The sequence below is a fragment of the Ochotona curzoniae genome, unplaced genomic scaffold (genome assembly GCF_017591425.1).
Source record: "Ochotona curzoniae isolate NIBS_2020 unplaced genomic scaffold, NIBS_Ocur_1.0 scaffold_3223, whole genome shotgun sequence".
NCBI lineage: Eukaryota > Metazoa > Chordata > Mammalia > Lagomorpha > Ochotonidae > Ochotona > Ochotona curzoniae.
Window position 1 is genome coordinate 13,147,329 of NW_024467108.1, and position 19,253 is coordinate 13,166,581.

The 19,253-nt window shown below is 35.4% G+C and overlaps 1 protein-coding gene across 3 annotated transcripts in view; it reads right to left on the bottom strand.

Moving 5' to 3' along the window:
- The window catches only part of SYTL2 (synaptotagmin like 2), a 171,045-nt gene that overhangs the window by 8,641 nt on the left and 143,151 nt on the right, over positions 1 to 19,253 (bottom strand). The window contains exons 11-18 of one of the 3 annotated variants that reach the window (XM_040964126.1): positions 17,288 to 17,341; positions 16,073 to 16,120; positions 13,049 to 13,143; positions 10,063 to 10,182; positions 8,632 to 8,801; positions 7,550 to 7,652; positions 5,433 to 5,603; positions 925 to 1,003 (exon numbers count right to left, since the gene is read on the bottom strand). In XM_040964126.1, coding sequence (XP_040820060.1) covers positions 925 to 1,003; positions 5,433 to 5,603; positions 7,550 to 7,652; positions 8,632 to 8,801; positions 10,063 to 10,182; positions 13,049 to 13,143; positions 16,073 to 16,120; positions 17,288 to 17,341 — 840 coding nt within the window. Of the gene's footprint in view, positions 1 to 924; positions 1,004 to 5,432; positions 5,604 to 7,549; positions 7,653 to 8,631; positions 8,802 to 10,062; positions 10,666 to 13,048; positions 13,144 to 16,072; positions 16,121 to 17,287; positions 17,342 to 17,490; positions 17,638 to 19,253 lie in introns of those variants that run through there. The other 2 variants (XM_040964127.1, XM_040964128.1) reach the window with 2 other exon arrangements.

Genomic DNA, 19,253 nt, shown 5'->3' on the forward strand with positions numbered 1-19,253 from the left:
ATGACTGGATTTGGCCATGAACAATAAGATGCAAGTTATACTTGAAAGAATCTGCCTTACAGAAAGACTCAGCAGTCCCAAGACAGCAGAAGTTTGGCCTTGAGATGTACTTTGCCTAACCTTGGATTCTTTTTTAAACTCAATTGGAATGTCGTTCACAAAGATTCTTATAGAGGATAATCTGTGGAGCTATTTGGGAAGTGGAGGTGAAAGGGGACCAGGGTTAATTCCCTGCCTTTCTCTGGTTCCTTGACTCGGCTGAAGGAGGTCTAATATCAGCAACGGACTTGGTAATCTCAAGGAAAAGTATTACTTCCTAATGAGTGGAAGACCACTGAATTCTAATTTCTTGTAGCCTTCCAATGAATTCTTCCAGTTCTGATCATGAAGAACACTCAAGTTCCTTTCTTATCACAGCACTATTAATATGCTCAAATTATGATTACAAGGAAGGCTATTTACATTGTACATATTCAGAATTTTTGGACAGTGAGGTGAAAATGGAAACAAGATCTATAAACTAAGCCCCCTCAAAAAAAGGAGGAGAGAGAGAGAGAGAAGAGAAAAATTCCTCTTACAGAATGGTAGTTATGAAGGAAAAGAAGACTTGTTGCTTAATGAGTATATTTTTCAGATTTGTTAGATGAAAAAACTCTAGGGATCTATTTACAAACAGGAATGTGCAAATATTTAACACTACTGATCTGTGCAGTTATTAAGGTTGTTTTAAAATTATACATGTTTTAACCACAAATTTAAAATGTAAAATTTCTAGTTTACAACTGTGAGTTGATTTATCGGGTCTACACAATTACTAACTTAAATTTGTTCAGAACTTCTCCTTTTAAAATATTCTCAAATGAATCCTTGATGAAAAGAGGTATAAGGCAAGGGCATGTATTTAGATAGAGAATCGTCACATACCGGGTGTGGGCTCTGGAACGTACTGGAGAGCTAGCTTCATCTCACCTCTGTTTTCTGCTTCAATGGCAACAGGTGCAGTCTGAAAAATGAAGGAATGCCATCAGAAATTAGACACTATTGCTTTCCTGTTTGTTGATATTCTATTAAGAGATCATATTTATCCATCTTCTTGGACTGTCCCAAATAAAAATCTCCCACAGTATCAGCGCTAAACAAGTTTCTTTGGAATCTAAGAGAGCTATTTGGAAAACCTTGCAAGGTATACAGAAATCATTCAAGGTCAGTAAGGAAATTGGAATAATAAACATATCTAAGAATATTCTGGGATGTTTTATCATATTATTTTCATCATATGTATTTTCATAAGAAAATACATGCATTCTATTAGTTATCCAACTTTCACATTAAAATTTATTTTGTATTATGTCTTTGAAGGAATGTGAGAATAAAAGCGGAAAGGGAAGAAGAAGAGAAAAAGCCAAATCCTACATTTTCAAAGCTACCACTAATATTATTTTAGAGCAAATTCATGGAACTTTGAAAGAGTAACAGTGACTGAACAATAATTTTTAAATGTGTACCTATTATTTTCAATCATAAAAGTGATACTTTTCCTTTCATATTATGATTATTTAGAGCCTTGTTTCTTTTAAAAATATTCATTTAGGGCCTGGTGCTATAGTGTAATGGTTAAGGTCCTCGCCTTCAATGTGCCAGGATCCCATATGGGCACTGGTTCTGATTCCAGCAGTTCCACTTCCCATCCAGCTCTCTGCTTGTGACCTGGGAAAGCAGTCAAGGATGGCCCAAAGCCTTGGGACCCTGAACTTGTGTGGGAGACCTGGAAAGAAGCTCCTGGCTCCTGGCCAGGATCAGCGCAGCACCAGCCGTTGCGGTTACTTGGGGAAAGAATCATTGATGGAGGATCTTCCTCTCTGTCTCTCCTCCTCTCTGTACTTCTGCCTTTCCAATAAGATAAATAAATCTTATTGAAATTCATTTAATTGAAAGGCAAGTGACAGAGAGAGACACCAAAAAATGAAATCTTTCATCTTCTGGTTCATTCCTTAAATGCCTATCACAACTGGGCTTGGGCCAGGCCAAAGCCAGAACTCCATCTAGGTTTCTTATCCTCTGTCATCTCACAGGCATATTAACAGGAGCTGCATTAGAAGCTCTAAGTAGCTAGGTCTTGAAGCAGACACTGACATGGAAAGTGGATGCCCCAACTAACAGCTTAGCCTATTGTGATATGGTGCTCACCACCCCCTAGACAGTTATTTCTTGACATGGTCATACTTCAGAAATGTACAGGGAGCCAATTAAAAATGAGATGCTTTAGACATCTTCTGAAAACCTAAAGTCTAGGAGGTCTCAGGCAGGGCTAAAAATCAGTGCTTCAAATTATTTTGATGCAACATTTAAGGATTATTTCTTTAATGGCATTATAGATACTAAAATAATGGTTTATAGGTAAGCATTTCCAGCTATGATGGACTATCTTGGACTACATTCATCCTTAGACCAAAATCAACAGAAGCAATTAAAACAAAATCAGTTTGAAGGTGCTGAGAATTATAAGAACAAACAGGATTCAAGCGGATAGGATCTTAGAGCCTGACATTTTTCTGTGAATTTCACATCGAGGCATTTGTTGATTTTGAGTGCCAAATTGACAGCACAAAAAGCCTGGCAGAATGATAGTGGTAAGCTGAGCAGGGCTTTTAGCAGTCTCATGGGGCTTGGCGGCAAAAAGTAGTCATGGTCATCCAAAGAGCAACAACACAGGAAAAACACTCTATGCAACTCTCAAAATATGGTCCTCAGGGGCTGGGGTTGTTGGGGCGGAGTTGAGCTGCAACCTGTAATATTGATGCCCAACATGAGTGCCCTTGAGTTCCAGCTGTTCCACTTCCATTTCATGTCCCTGTAATGTGCCTTGGAAAGTACGTGGGCTAATGGCCACTCAAATGAGAGGGAGAGGGAGCTCATGGCTTCAGACTGGTTTCAGCCTCATCTCATTGTGCTCATTTGGAGAGTGGATCAACAAGATGCAAGGTAGAAGGAGTGTGTGTGTGTTCAAATAAATAAAATCTTTTTTAAAATTCATTGTTCCCAGACCAGGAACATTAGTATTTCCTGGGGACCTGTTAAAAAAGCATATTTTGAAGCTCAGATCTTAATGAATCAGAAACTTCGGAAATGGGGGAGGAGAAAAAGTGTAGAATTTGCATTTAAAAAGTCCTTCAGCTGAATCAAATGCATGCTGAAAATTTAAGAACTTCCTCCTTAGAAATTTAGTTGTAATCCCTGAAGGGCCATGATGTAGAAACATGGGCAAAAATAAACCTAGACTAGCCACATGAAAATAGAATTTGAGCTTTAAGTCAGTCTATTCCCAGACTAGATTAAGGTGGTCTGTCTGTCAAAAGCATAAGTAAATCCTATCAAGTAGTCACCAGAAGTTTTTCATATGCAGCACTCCACATGTGATAAAACATGAACATGTATACCAACAAATGATAATCAATTTTTTTTAAAAAAAGCATGACAAGTTCCTAAATGTTTAACATACTAGAATTTTCAGATATATATTTTAAATAATTCTTATGCTTATTACATTTGTAATGTTAAGATACAGAATTTTAGGATAAAACTAGAATCAAAAGAGAATCAAATGAAAATCTAACTCTGAAAAATAAGGTTTTTATTGTAAATGGGTTTAAGCTATATATGATGAGTACAGGCATTTGGCCTAGCAGTTTAGCTGCTGGTTAAGAGAGTATTTTTCAGTACTTGAATTGCCTGGGTTGAAGTTCTTGCCCCATCTCCCAATTCCATCCTTTCTGCTAATGCAGCAAATGGGGGCTCAAGTAGTTACATCCTTGCCACTTAAATGGGAGATGTGATTTGAGTTCCTAGCTCCAAGATTTGGCCCAATATAGTCTTAACCATTATAGGCATTTGGGAACAAAAAATCTAGCATTTGGGAGATACTACTTCCCTTCCCTGCTTCCTTCACCTTCTCCTCTGAAAAACAAACCAACTAGAGTATAGATGGTTTTAACAGTAATACATTAGACACACATGGCAGCAAAAAGTAGGAAAAATAAAAGTAACTTAAAGCGTAAGAAAAAAAGAAAGGATTTACAGTATTAGGAAACAGTCTTGGAGATGTAAGAGACAGTGTGAGAATGTTTAACATGTATGTCATTTGGAAATTCCAGAAGTAGAGGAGAATAATGGGAAAAAACAATATTTCAAGAAAAAATTGCTAAGAATTTTCCAGAAGTTGATGAAAGAACTTTTCAGAATTTATAAACCAGAAAGCAGATAAATACAAAGGAAACTACACGGAGACTCATTATAGTAAAACTGTCAGAAATTAATGACAAAATGAGAAATAAAACACTGTTCACATAATATCATAAAGAAAGTAATAATACAATAATCAGCTAATTTCAAATAAGGCAGTTATAGAGGAAAAATGAGGCAAGTATTAAGATATAGTACTTGGACCCAAATACAGATATGTCAACAATTACATTAAGTGAAAATGAAGGAAATGATTATTTAATGATAACTCAGAGATAGCTTCAGACAGAAGAAAAAAAAAGCTATTACTTATAAGAAGCAAACAGAGCTATACTAATATGAGGAGTATTCAAAAAACTTACGGAAAATGCAGTATCAATTTTAAATTTTGTGTCAAAAATCTTACGTCTTTATTTATGAACTTTTTAAAGTATTATAGACAAAAATTTTAAGGGAAGAAGTATTACAAAGCATAAAAAAGAATGTTTCAAAATGATAAAAAGGTCAATTCATCAAGAAAATAAAACAATGCTAACTGTATATATCCTTAACAAAACAATTTGATTATAATAAAGTGATAAATCTATAATGATATCTTTTAGTAGTTAATAGTATGCACAGACATTAAATCAGTAAGGATAAAAAAAAGCGCAAAACATTCATAGAAAATGGAATTAAATTTAAGCTTATTTGGTCCAAAAACTTTTGAAATCCATGCCTTATTTTTTTATAATATCCATTTTCCACAAGCTTGTTGAAGTCCCCTATCTGCATCCATCTCAAAAACCACTTTTGCAGCAATACTGCCTTTCAATTTCATTTTCCATGAATTTGAAGTATTCTTATGAAAGATTTGAGCAATCATTTTTGATCTAATTGGTACACATAGGACATTACTCCAAACATTACAAAATGAACTTTCAAGTAACACATGGAAGATTTATCAAAATTTGACAGTATTGTAGGCCTGAATTTCAAAAGACTTAATTTTTTAAAAAGAACTTTTTGAAATCTCCGAAATCACTTTTAATCACTTTAAATCTCCTTTAATCACTTGAATGTATGTGTAAGCCAACTCTCATTGAAAATGATGCCAAACTGACCAGCACTCTTGACTCAAATGTAGTTACAGATTTTCCTGCATACCAGACCCCAAGCCAAGCAACTAACCCAAGCAGAAACTCTGAACTTACCTTCCGCTTCAGAGGATACCACTGTAATTGCTTATTTTGTTTGTTGTCCCAATCCCATGTATCCAAATCAAGTTCCACCTCCCCTAGGAAACTATTGCGCTTAAAAGTATCTCGATGCCAAACAGACAGGTTCAGCTTCTGGGTCTTTAAAACATGCTTCTCGATTTTATACTGCATTTCAGAAAAGAATATTAACATGATAAATAGCATTACTTTATGCCAAAGTTATGACACCGAGATGATGACAAAAACTTATCTGGTAGATCAGAGTTTCTTGCCTGTTAGGTCTCAACTCTCAGAAATGTTGTAAAGTCATTTTATTCTAAGTGTCTATTTCACAGAGCTAAAAATCCACCTTTCACAAAAGTTAGTTTTCTCCGCCACTCCCCAGCCCTGGAAAAACAGACCATAGCATAAACACCATACCTGGTAATAGCTTTCTAAAAACAAAAGCCATTATTTTTAGACTAGATAAAGCATATATAAAATTCAGTCTAAAAAAACATGAATAAAATGTAATACGACTCTCATTTTCTAGCTGAGGATGAGGTATTTTAAAATAGGCTTGATTTTTTAAGAGTAGTTTTGTTTTCACAACAAAAGTGAGTATAAGTAGTATATACCATGGCCCTCACACATGTACACCTCCTCTATTATCAGCATGCTACAAAAAGTTTTGAAAAATGATAAACTTGTTTCTCCTGTGTCATCTGGCCAAGAAGGAAAGATTTTCATCTCAAATATAATCAATTCTTGATTACATATAATTCTAGAAGAGACAACAATGCTTTTAGTCTAAAAATAATCTCAGTTTGGCTGTAGTATATACAAACTGAATGTTTATTTTAGTTATAACTACCTTTCTATTGAATTAGCTTGCTTTTTTCTGAGAAGAGTTGAATAACCAGAAATAGCTAGGGACTGGAGTATAGAATAGGCAAACACAAATGAAATAGTTACTACAGAAAATCTACAAGCTAGATAATTTACCCATGGATGACAGAGAGTTGATTAAGTGCTTCTTCTTTTCCCAAAGAATCAAGCACTTGGACAGAATTTTCAGAGAATGAGCATTTTTAATATCCTTAGTTTTAAATGACCTGTCACTCTTAAGTAAGCCTGGTAAATATATGAGCAAGGTATACTTTCCATTCATCAGTCAGATCATCTATTTTTTCCAATAAATGCTTTTGAGTACCTGTCTGCATACTCTATTGAGTCAAAATGGTAAATGTGTGTTCAGCATTTCATGCATACTTATTTTTTCAATGTTTATAACTACTGAGTTCGGTAGATAAACCCTATTAATGTCTCCCGTGTGCAGATCTTAATATTGCCACTATCCCTATTTTGTACCTCTGAGGTACACACATGTTATTTGCTCAAAGGCAATAACTTATCAATAACTTAGGGTTGGTTTCTGCCCTCACTGAAATCATTTTAGTAATAAGACAGACAATTAAATCACTAGCTAAAAGTGCTATATGTTAATAAAGCCTATTACAAAGCAAAGATATTCAGAAAGCAGGCAACAGGGAATCCCAGGGCCTAAGGACAACCTCTCATATGAGGCATTTAATAAAAGGAGAGGCATGCAGGATAGGATAATCCAGTTGAAAAAGAGAATACCCCAGTAATACAAGGAAGCACACATAATATAAGACAACTGGAGTGAGATTATGAAAGCGAAAGTTGGGGCTGGAGCTTAGGTGGTGGAGAATGCTTGTCCCTTAGGGCAACGGGAATCCTGCAAGATTTTAAGCAGAGAAATGATGTGATAAGATTTGTGCTACAAGATAATTCTGCTTGCATTGTTTAATTTGATAAGTTGCATATCCTTGAGTAAGTTAGTTTATTTTTCTAATATATTTGTCTCAGCTGTGATATATAATGATACCCACTGATAGGGTATACACAGGGAACAAACAAGACAATGTAGGTGATACACAAGCTGTATCATCACATGCAAAGCAAATTCTTAGGAAAATTCTATCTCTATCTTTCCTTCCTTTTTTGATGACTGATTTTATTAGTAGATATACCACCCAAGAAGGCACACTTATTTAAACATATAGGTCACTTATTGAGGTTCTCCTTTATATAGAGCTCATAGATACCCGCAAAATCTCATTATACACAGGATTCAGTGTTTTCTTCACCACGAGTGTTTTCTTCTTGCCCATTTTGCCTCTGTCTGGTAACAAATAGGCCTTTACGTATCTGAGAAGAGAAGAGACGACAAAAGAAATTCAGATAAAAGTGATGTTTCCACCTCTGCTTTAAAAAATGCATTGAAAACCAACAGCAGAAATAATTTCATGACTTTGAGGAAAGCAGTAAGGAACAAATGTTCCCATCACCATCTTTATATTTAAATGTTTAAAAACAGATTTTAGCGCATTTGAACATTTGTGTTGTTTTAAAGATTTTTAAGGAAAACTTCCTGAGTTATTGTTTTTCCTTAGACCTTGCATAATATGTTGGGGATATCAGGATAGAACAGACTTGGGTACTTGCAACATCTATTTTTCAAGTTTCTTGACAAAATAATCCCATCACACAACTAATTAAGCCATGTTCATTGGGGAAAAAAGGACTTCAAGCCCAGTTGTTTTCACAATAAGAATAAAAGAACTGGATTTCATTAATTAAGAAACAGACTTCTAACTTGGGGTAAATAGGAAATACCATCTTTGGTAAACAAACTGAAATGTATCAAATTTGTGATTTAAAAGATGAGTCAATAATACTCTTGAGTTTTTCTCTAGGACATAATAGAAATTTTGAAATTTAAAAAATCTGGCTCACATGTTCCTGCAGAAAAAGTTTGAGAGAGTGATAAAAAGCGACCAGAGTACAAGCCTTCATTCCTCATTTGACTGCTGCCTGCATTTAAATACATGGATTAGTTACCATCTGTATCCTTTCCTTCTTAATCTGAAAATGAAGGAACTCAGGAAAATGACCTTAAAGGCTTCTTCCTACTTGAAACATTTTATGCCTTGCCATGATTTTTATAATTTAGTGAGTTTGTCAATGAATTTATAAATAACTCATCCTTTCTCTCCAACTTTTCCAACATTCCTTTTAACACAGTCACATATATGCCTTCCCTTAAGTATTTTCTTTCTTTCTCCATTCCTACAAGATTAGCAATGTGAGAGCTAAAAGAAAGTAGTTGACTGCAAAATGTACTTACGGGTCAGAACGCTGTCTTTTAACATCCGCTGCTGCTAAATCCTTACACTGGGCCACAAAAACATGCAACTCCTTCAGTGACTCCACATAGTCCACTGCAAACTGGATTTTTCCTTTAACTTCCAGATTGCCAAAGTCTCCACTATAAACACTCATGACACTGCCACTCACCTGAAAGTATCAGAAACACATTGTTTGTGTCTATTTCCCTTTCAAATCCATCACAAGGATCATGGACACAACCCTTGCTTGGTGTTATTTGTCTAGTTTATGTGTGAATGCAGTTAATTTAATATGTCAAAAAGACATATCAACACAAACACCTTGATGCAATATAAATGATTACTGTCATCCAAAACAATGGCCCCTTAAAGATGTGGATGAAGAGTGAAACACAAGGTTATCTACGTATTGGTTCATTTCAAAACAGGGTGATTTTATGCTATTGGTATTCAAAGTTCCATTTTTAAGCATGCTTAGTATTTAAAGTGCCAAAGAAAGAGGATATGAGAAACTCCAGGCACACAAATCAGAGTGACACATTGCTCAAATTTCCAAGGCACTGAAAAGGAATTTTACCATGTTACCCACCCACTGAATCTAGGAAAATGCTTATTGAGCCATGGGCTTTTAGAGGTCAGGAAGGCTAGAAAATGGATGATTGATGAAGGGAGTAGAAAGCCTTCCCAAGAGCATCCATTAAGTTATCAGCAGAAACTCAATCTAAACAGATTTTTTTAAAAAAAAGGTTTCAGAAGTGCAGGGATAGTAAGTATTTAAGCACAGATTTATCATTTATTTAGCAGACCTAGTCAGAAATATGTATGTGCACACCAGAAAAATATTTGGCAAATATAGGTGAGTATATTCACATATATATTTCTATATACACAGTATATGCACAAACCATATCACTTAGTATAAGAAATTCTATATAAAAGCAAATTCTCCCAAATCTGAGCAATTAAATTTGGGGAACTTTTCCTTTAAAACCTTGTTCTTAGTTGTTATGTAAGGCAAAGAATCACTTCTCATTTTTTTTATGCGAATCACTACATTTAGTCATAAAGCTTACAAAAAGAGAGGCATTATACTATGCCTGCAAACAGTCTATAAAAGCATATTTTGTAAAAGCAGAATTTATAATTGCTATACCATTTGCAACCTGGAAAATGTAGTGATTAATACTGTTGACAATCAAGTGCTATTTTTGAAGTATCTGTATTTTTTAAAAACACATTTATTTATAGCGGATTTTTAAAAGGAAGACATAGCCAGCTGGAAACCAATTATTGATCAGAGAAAATGCTTGTGCTTTTGGAGTCTGAGAAATACAACAGGACAACAGGATGCTGTTTTACAGTGAGCAGGAGCATGGCAAAGAAAGGTTCAGAGAAGCAGAGATATTAACATGGAGCCTTTGTTTACATACAGAAGACAAGGACGTCATGCCAGAGGAGCTGCTAAGATTGGTTAAAGAGCTCGGGCTCTTCTTGTGTCTGCTGAGCTGGTAACTGCTTTCTGATGCTGTATCTGTTTCTCTGTCATCACTCTACAAAACATCATATAATAGGCAGAGTATTTAAATTCAAAATGAATCAGGTCAGTATTTCTGTTTAGACATAGGTGATATTTTCATATCCAACAGATCAACGATATTTCTCAAGGTCCAAGGATGCTATTATTAACTGCCAGGGAATGGGATTCAGGATGGGATAGGTGCTCTGTTCTGGCCCTCCAAAAGAGGAGGCCTGTGCTCAAGTACTGAAATAAACTGAAATAGAAGATGACTTTTGCACCTATAAGGTAGCGTCAACCACTGCAGAAAAAAGCACTGTTGGGAGTTTTCTGATCACTCTTGGAATATTATAAATTCGTGTTGCTTGGAGAATTTTAAGATATATAGAAATTAACTTTATCCAGACAATAAGGTCTAAGATCTGCTGTCAAAATATAAAGTGTCATGTTCAATTATTGCTAACATAGCCTTAAAATCCTTAAAAATTAAGTATTATACTTCAGACTCTATTAAACTAGAAAAAGGGAATGTTAGATTGATCTATATCTAATTATATATATATGCATATATATACATACATACACATGCAATTTAATCCATTCCCTATGTATTTATATAGAATTATTATGTTCATCTTTTTGTTGCTATGGGGACATATGTTAAATGATGCATTCTATCCACATTAGTTTGGGACTGTTTTTTTTTAATAGCAAGAAGATTATATTTCTTTTAAATATGCTCCAGGAAATAATGATCTGGGACAAGAAAGTGGCATTAACATATTTTATAATACTTAATTTGAAGGATTACTGCATAAAAACTTTAAAAACCCATGATTCAGAATGAGCTCCTTTTGGGGTTAGAGAGTTTATGGAGCAATTCAGTGGCTTCTGGGGTTAAGAATACACCTTCAGGGAAGAATGGTTAGTTCATGCCAACATACTTCAGGACCATGCAATTATGCATTGAATAATAGATGCCAATGCAGATTCACAAAAGGAGTTAAAGAAAAACAAAATTAATAACATATGGATAAGAAAAGAATATTTTCTTAAGGGTTAACTCTAAATCCATACTTTGTAAAATGTCGCTGTTGTCATGATCGCTCTGTCTACATGTTCAAGAGTCCATTCCCCTCTACCAGAGTGCATACTACATTCTATGTAATGCATGAGATGATTAGTGAATTAAGGAAGAATGAGGTTTGGCCTTACTGACTCAGAACAGTATTTTTCACATAGGTGGTACTCAAAAAATGTGATTGATGGTGAGCCTTAAAAAGGACGGTGAAAAATAAAGACCTTAGCTCATCTCTACTTTAATAATTCAGTTCAACCCCACAGATTTTGAAATACAGAATGATATAGTTTAATCCTGTATGTCTGATAGACAAATCCAAATGATCTGAACTCTTCCAAGTAGAACTATGATATAGTTAAAACTGAAGGAAACAGAAATATAAAGAAGTAGACACTAATACAATTTTCTTCTCAAATTGTTGGTTAATTTATATGACTCTCTAAGATCAAAGCAAATTTACAAAAACACAAAACCATGGCAACTCCATGGAGAGCCTACTTCTGGCTTCCAGTTAATGAATTAGTTCCAAAGAGTGAATGATTATTTCCAAAGGAAACTACAACATGGGCTCTTAAACACATACAAAGACTGAATATTTACAGGTACAGTTTATGTTTAGAGCCAGGGATGGACAGGAGGCCTGCCAGGATAGTGAAGGGGAGTGTAATTCATGTGCTACCCAGAGCTCTTCTCACTTTGTGTGAGGAGAATGCTTGAGAATAAAGCCTTTTTCACTGTGAGGAATCAGATGAAAACCACAATAGCAGCTAACATTTACTCAATACTGATTGTAAGTATTGTGCTATGTGTTTTCCCTGTATTATCCCAGTGATTTTCACAAACTTAATGTGGTAGTAGCAGGAACAAAACTCAGGAAAGAGGGAAGCTGAAAAATTTTGCTCATGATTTCACAGCAAATTAGTATCATAACCAAGACTGGAACATCTAACTTTAGACCTCAAGTTCCTAACTATCTGCCTGCAAGAACATGGAATCACTGATGTCAAAGGCTCTGAGCAAACATCCTAGGTTTACATTTTAGTAGTTGTTGGATTTTGGAAAACTTACTTAACCTCTCTGAGGTTCTTCTCTTTTTTCTTTCAATTTATAAAAGAGTATGTACCATTTATAGCTTGTAAGAGTTGGATATCAGAATGAGCATTAAGTGCCTGGCATCATACTAGGTTTTTAAGGAATAGTAGGGAATAGGTTATCATTTTAGAGAATATGGCATAGTGGTAACAGCATGCAAATCAGATCTGGGCTCCAATTTTGGTTCAATCCTTTTCTGAGTGAGATTATTTCCCTTTCTTTAGTCTTAATTTCTTTATCTGTAATATTGGGTAATAATGATGGTGTCTACCTTCTGGGGTTGCTAAATCATTAATTCAGGTAATATTTGTAAAGTTTGTGACTCCCAGTAGAAACTCCTTAAAGTCTGTTGTATAATTACATCACTACTTTTTACAAAAGCTTTAAAACTAGTCACTCAACCTAGAGTTAGACTTAAAAACTCTAAATTACAGAGCTCATGCCAACATATTTCTGCCTGGATTTCTTATTTTATTCCTACTTGAAAACAAAAAGTCCATTTCCCAAATCTATCCAGTTTGACTTCACTGATTAAAAAGAGTTACTGTTCAAGTCAAATGAGACGTGCCTTGTCTTGCTCCAGGATCAGCAACACTACCTCTGTTGGCTTGGAAGGCAAGGGTCATTCGTGCTGACCTCTTGGTCACTGCCACAAACAGCCCAACCCCAGCATGGCATATTCACCTATCCAGTTCCTTTCTTCTGCAGGTACAAAAGACAAACTTGCCTCATCTTGAAGAAATGCTGGAACAGACTTGCTCATCCTTTTGACTTTGTCAGGCTGGGAAAACTGATTATCAGGCTGTGAAGGCACTGTGGAAACTAAACAGCATTTTCATTTCAAAATTATTCTTAACAACTGTTAGACGACAGTAGGCATGGGTTGAAAACACACTTTTCTTACATTTAGGAACAGATATATTTTTATAAATAAGTTAAAGGCACAGTTCACATGCACTGGATTATGAGGTAAGTAGCATGCAATTTTTAATATATTACATACAGACAGAACTAGCAAGGAGGGGAACAAATACAAATTAAAAAATTTTAAAACACAAGTTTTTACTGAACTGGAGTTGGATTTGAATTATATATACTATCAATGTGAATTGGTTTTAACTTAATTTTTCATCTCAGAGCTTTGAACCACAAGGTCTATAATGTATTGGTTCATATCCTTGTGAGATCTATATTACATGCTGCAGGCAGAAAAACTATTTCATCTGGACAATAGGGGTCTTGGTACACAATTTTATAAGGAAAGTATCCTGGCTATTAACTGTCTGAGGGCTAGTTTTCTTGTTTAGTGATATGGGAATTATTTTTCTGATAATGTTTCTTAGAATAATAAAAGTATAATTAAAATTGTTTTTAAAATAGTTTATAAACTTGTTGACTCAGAGAACTTTCACTATCAAAAGGCCAATTTTGAACAGCTCAAGTTAACATGAATATACAACCTGTGTCTTCTTTCCATCACAGTAAGTATATGTGTGGAAGGAACAATAAGATGAATTCTAATCCTAATTTGTATACCTCCTCTTAGAAAATGATCCTCTGCATTTTCTAAGAATCATGATGTTTAAGCTTTTCTTATGGTGACTCAAAGATCTTATGATGAATGAGTTAATTTTTTCCTTGGCACTTGGAGCAGTGCCTGATACAAAAAGCTTCCATATATATTTTTTTCTGAATGAATAAATATTAGCTCATAGAGGTACTTAAATTATGTTGTAAATGTTAATATATTTAATTTCCTCTACCAGCAAAAAGAGGTATTGGGGAAAACACAGAAAAGTCAAATTGTATTTCTATACGTAACTCAAAAGATTTAAAATCAACTGTCAACATTAGTAAAGAAATCTAATAAAAAAAACTGAAATTTGAGCTACACATACTAAATACAAGCTTGGTCACACAGCAGTTCTCATCCAGCGTCGGCCTCACCAAAGGTAAATTTATAACAAAATACACTGATGGTGTCTCAATTAAGATGATATCTACTGTAAACATCACTTAAATGTTTCTTTCCCTGTGTGTATGTAAGTGTATACAGGGATGTGTTCTATTGGTAGCAGTGAAAGATTAGTTTCTACAGTATGGTTCAATAAGAAGGAAAGAAGCTTTTGTTGTTCCACTGTATTCTATTATTTGCAAAGTATATCTTTAAATGATCCTGTGCAAGTCAAATTTGATTGTATCTATTACTCCAGTCCAGTCAGTTTTAACATTTATGGGCTTACGATCATTTATATTTTGATTATATATTTGTTTTTATCTTGGGGCAAATACATACACAGAGACATATACACATACACACATTCTTTTTCTTACTCTCCAAGAAAAAGCACTATAAGTTATTACAGAAAACAGCATTTCAAAAATAAATCACTCAGAATATAGCACATAATAGATTTGTCTTGACCTATTAGGCCGTTGAGAATATCAGTAAAGAAACATATATAAAAGCATATGCTTATGTATGACAGGAATTCAGAAAGTTCATGAATAACGCATCCTTTTATAAGCTCATTTTTCCACAGACTTTTTGAAGCTCTACATTAATTTCACTCTCATTTCTCAGGCTAAATGTTGAAGAAAACATAGCAAGGCAGAATAAGGTGCCCAGATTTAAATATATACTGGTTCCAAAGCAATTGGAAAAGCTTCTTTATCCAACATCCTTTAATGTCACAGTTCTCTTTCCTTTGCAGCAGTCAGACAGAAAGCACATACTCACGGGGGCCGGAGCCTGGATTGTCCTCTTTCCTAGGCAGTTCTTAAGAATTCAACGAGTCATGTGCCAAAGCTCAGCATCTTTACCACTGGCAGAAGGACCTCATGAGCAAAGTTTCAGATTTCACACTAGATGTCACTGACTTCTCACATCAGCACATTATGTCCCTAATGGCTCCTTCCTTTAGCTGCTACTTTCAATAAATGGCTATTAACACAGGCAAAGGCCGCTGGGAAAGGATTACTAAAATTCTGTAGGTCTGAGGACAGACATGTGTAACATTTCTTCATATGTCTGGGACTAAGTTTATGAAACTAGCAAATTGGGAGACTAAAATCACATATGCACATGTGAACATTTTTGCTAGGCCCCACAGCACCTTTTTAACACATTATTTGTCATGATAGTAATCACAGCTCAGCAGTTAAGGTTAAACAGCAAAGAATTAAGAATTATTATCTTTGCCTAGTGTGGAATTGATTAATTGAAGAATATATTTCTTTCTTAGTTTCCAAAGTCCACTTGCTTTCTTACATTAAATATTTACTGTTTAAAATCAGCTTTAAACCTTAGAGTTTAATTCAGGACAAAAGAAAATTTTCTTGATTCTTACAGAGGTATACACAAACATACATATGACACATCAGCTGTCAAAGTACAGTTCTTCATCTCTGTAGTTTTATATAGAGGTCACAAGACAGCCAGTAATCAAGACTACAGTGAAATATAAGGAGCCAACTTGATTTTGTACAAAAACTCCAACAGCAGAGACCTACAGAAGTGCAATACTAAGAAATAACACACACATACATATCCCCCCTTAGGGGATTCATGAATTATTCCTTCAGTAGATAGTAGTGAATAGATAAATAATAAAAATGAAATAGTTTTAAAAATTGCAAGAGTTCAGCACAAATAATACATGTGTCATTAGTGGGATTAGTTATTTCAGCATATTTAATACTGTGTATAGTAGATTATTAAGTCAATTGTGACAAAGATCCTGCTACTCACTTCCTGGTACGCATTCATTTGTATCTGGTTCCTGATCTGCTTTTTGATCTACTCAGAAGGGCAACATGAAGAATAAATACCATTTTAACAGAAGGATTAAAAACACATGAAAGTCAAGCTCAAAGATCACTTTCACAATCAAAATTGCAGAATACATCTGACAAGTTTTCAGTATGCTTTTATCCATTCTACAGTATGACTCTTAGCCTTTTTACAGTCTCCTTTCCAACTAGAAATCTAAGATCCAATATAAGAAATGTGAAGCATTTTTCCCTTTAATTCTCTAGATCACCGCACTAAAAATAGGAGTGATGAGCTAAGAATCTACTCCCCATCTTCACACTGATTGGCCATATGATCTCAGAAGTCACCTGATTTCTCTGAGCTGGTCTTATCTGAAAAATAAAAGTTCTTACCTCACCAACTTCAACATGATTATAAATATAACATGAAATACATAAAATTATCATATAAGAAAATAAGGAATGACTTATGAGGAGTCCTGTTGCTGAGTTTTATATGAGAAACCTCAAGAAGTACACATTTTTGTGACTGTAGAAAAGACAATTTAGCATAAAAATCCAGCATATAAATATAAATTATACATTTGCATAAAATCTGAAGTTTAAAAATCAGTCATTTCCATCCCTCCTGTTAGTTTTATCACTGAATCAAATAATACCTGCTTCACTAACAAGTTTCAAGATTTTCTGGCATCTTAGTATTCGCAGTCAACTAACTTCGCCTTCAGTCCACATGCAGTTATTTATCTAAGCAGGAAAGGATTCCCAGCCTTGTTCTGGGATCTTTCCCCTTGAACTGAAGGCTTCAGTAATTGTACCTAGAGAAATCTAAACACTGAGATTTGAGAATCAAACACAGGAATAACTCAACCCACTGTTCTATTCCTGCCTGCAGTTCTGTACCTCAGAGTAGTAAAAATCAGCTCATATCCATAGATACAATTTCCTATTTATAGAAATTCCTGCTTCACAGCGTTTTCTGATAAGATTCTCACAATCATCAGCTGAAACCTTAACAAGCCAACAGTATTAAAAGCATCAAATCAGAACAGTTTTATAACAACTTAGGCAACATTTGCCACATAGTGGCTCCTACATTCTTGCATTTATCTGACAGCTGTATCCCCTGACTACCCAAATCACCACACAACTTAAAGCACAGACAGGCATGCAAACACAGAAAGATATTTACCATCGTCAGCACTACGTACTAATTCTTCTGGCAGATTATCTACTTTTGCTTGATCTGTTCAGGAGAAATTAACAAAGGGTTAACACGGCTGACCCTTGGAGAGCAAAGAACAAGGAGATTGTCCCTGGAAGCTCCCGGAGTGGAAGCAATTAGTCAAGATGCAGTGAGGGGTGCAACCAAGATGTCTTCCCCCAAATACTTTCTCTTTAGATTGGCTATTTGAGCCAGTGCCATAGCAGGAGCTCCCATTTCAGCCCTGATGCAGCTCACATCAGCACACTGCTGCACACTGACTCCCAAGGGTTAGAGGGTTAGCTCAGAGCAAGCAATCTGCCAGCAGCAGGAGAAAAGCACAGGGCTGCAACAGCCTCTCTATTCTTCTAGCAAGAGTAGGATGCTAGCCATGACTAACACCTTCCCCAACCTATGGTCATTAACAAATATTTGTGTGTGTGCATCACTCTTTGCATATGCCTCTGGGAGACTGGTTTGCTTGGGAAGTCAACTGAAGAGATGTAACTGGGGACCAGCTGCTAAGTGGAATCTTGGCAGGCTAGAGTGAGAGTGGGCATCGGTATTTGGAAGGGAGCGTGCAGGAACACCCGCCAGCTGATGGCGCTTTTCTTTTAACCCTACACATTCCTTAGTATTTTAAAGATGCACCATGGAAATAGTCCATGCTTCACAAACAAGAGCTTTACTAAATTGGACAATTGTTGCTGAGGTTCTTTTTTCGCTCAGAACCTTTCACCAACACCAGGAAGAACAATCAGGGCTATCTAACAAAGGATAGGGCTTGCCTTCTCTGGAAGCATGCAGGCAGATGTGGGGGTTGGCCACCTGTTAAGGCGGCTTTAGAGGAAATTCCAGCCTGGGTGGTGGTAGTGGTGGGGGCGAGTTTGGAATGGGTCATCTTAAAGGTCCCTTTCAACCCTGAGATTCCAAGAACCTTGAGAGGGTTAGGACAGCATTCTAAATTGGGAATGTTTTCTTCAGAATCCAGGGAATCTCTGAATTTTAGGAATTTCAGGAATAGTTTGGTGGAGTGACTTTTTTTTTTCTTTTAAAATCCTGACTTTAACCTCAGTTGCAGATGCACAAAAACGTTCTAAACATAATAATGGTCACTTAATAGAAGAGTTTGGCAGTGGCTAACTTCCTCTGAATAATTTTTCTCATGATCAACTGCCACCAAAGGGAACTTATTGGCTTAAAATTAGAATTAAAAACCTTACAATTCATGGCTAAGTCTATGCTTCTGGATATACATCTGTATACACATTATGCTTTCTGTTAGTCCTGAAGAAATCCTTTATCATTTAAAACAGCAAACAACGAGAAATAAGTATTCCATTTTATAAAGAAGTGAGGCTTAAATTGTCAGTACCCTAATGAAATGTGTGGGCAGAAGAGCAAGGGTAAAAAGAAAGGAGGATTCTCAAACCCAGGGACTAAATCAATTCCACATCATGTAAGCTTCACCAGATATCCAACACAGTCATTATGTCACATGGCCACTTCAGAAATGCTTTGGACAGTATCTTGTTCATCTTCAGTCCCAGGTCTGCTGTGTGACACTAAGCAGGTTATTTCACCTGAGTCTCATTTTCCTCATGTGTAAAATGGGGACAGCAATTTATCTCAGAATTGCCTATGCTGTGTTATTTAACTTCATGTTGTTTTAAATTTTCTTCCTGTTGTTGATTTTGGTTTATGGCTTTTCATTTAAGGAAATGTATAATAACTACGTAGTAGAAAGTATCATAACCAGTTGTGAAGATGCAAGGCAGGATGCACCTTTACTTCCAAATCAAAGATGAACTCTCAAAGAAATTGTTAAATATGTCTTAACAATAGGATGCTGGACTTTCTGACATTGTCCATACCTAAAATATAAAGCTACACTTAAATAGCAGAATGAAGGACATGTGACTATTTATGAAGGACTATATTACTGCAATAATAT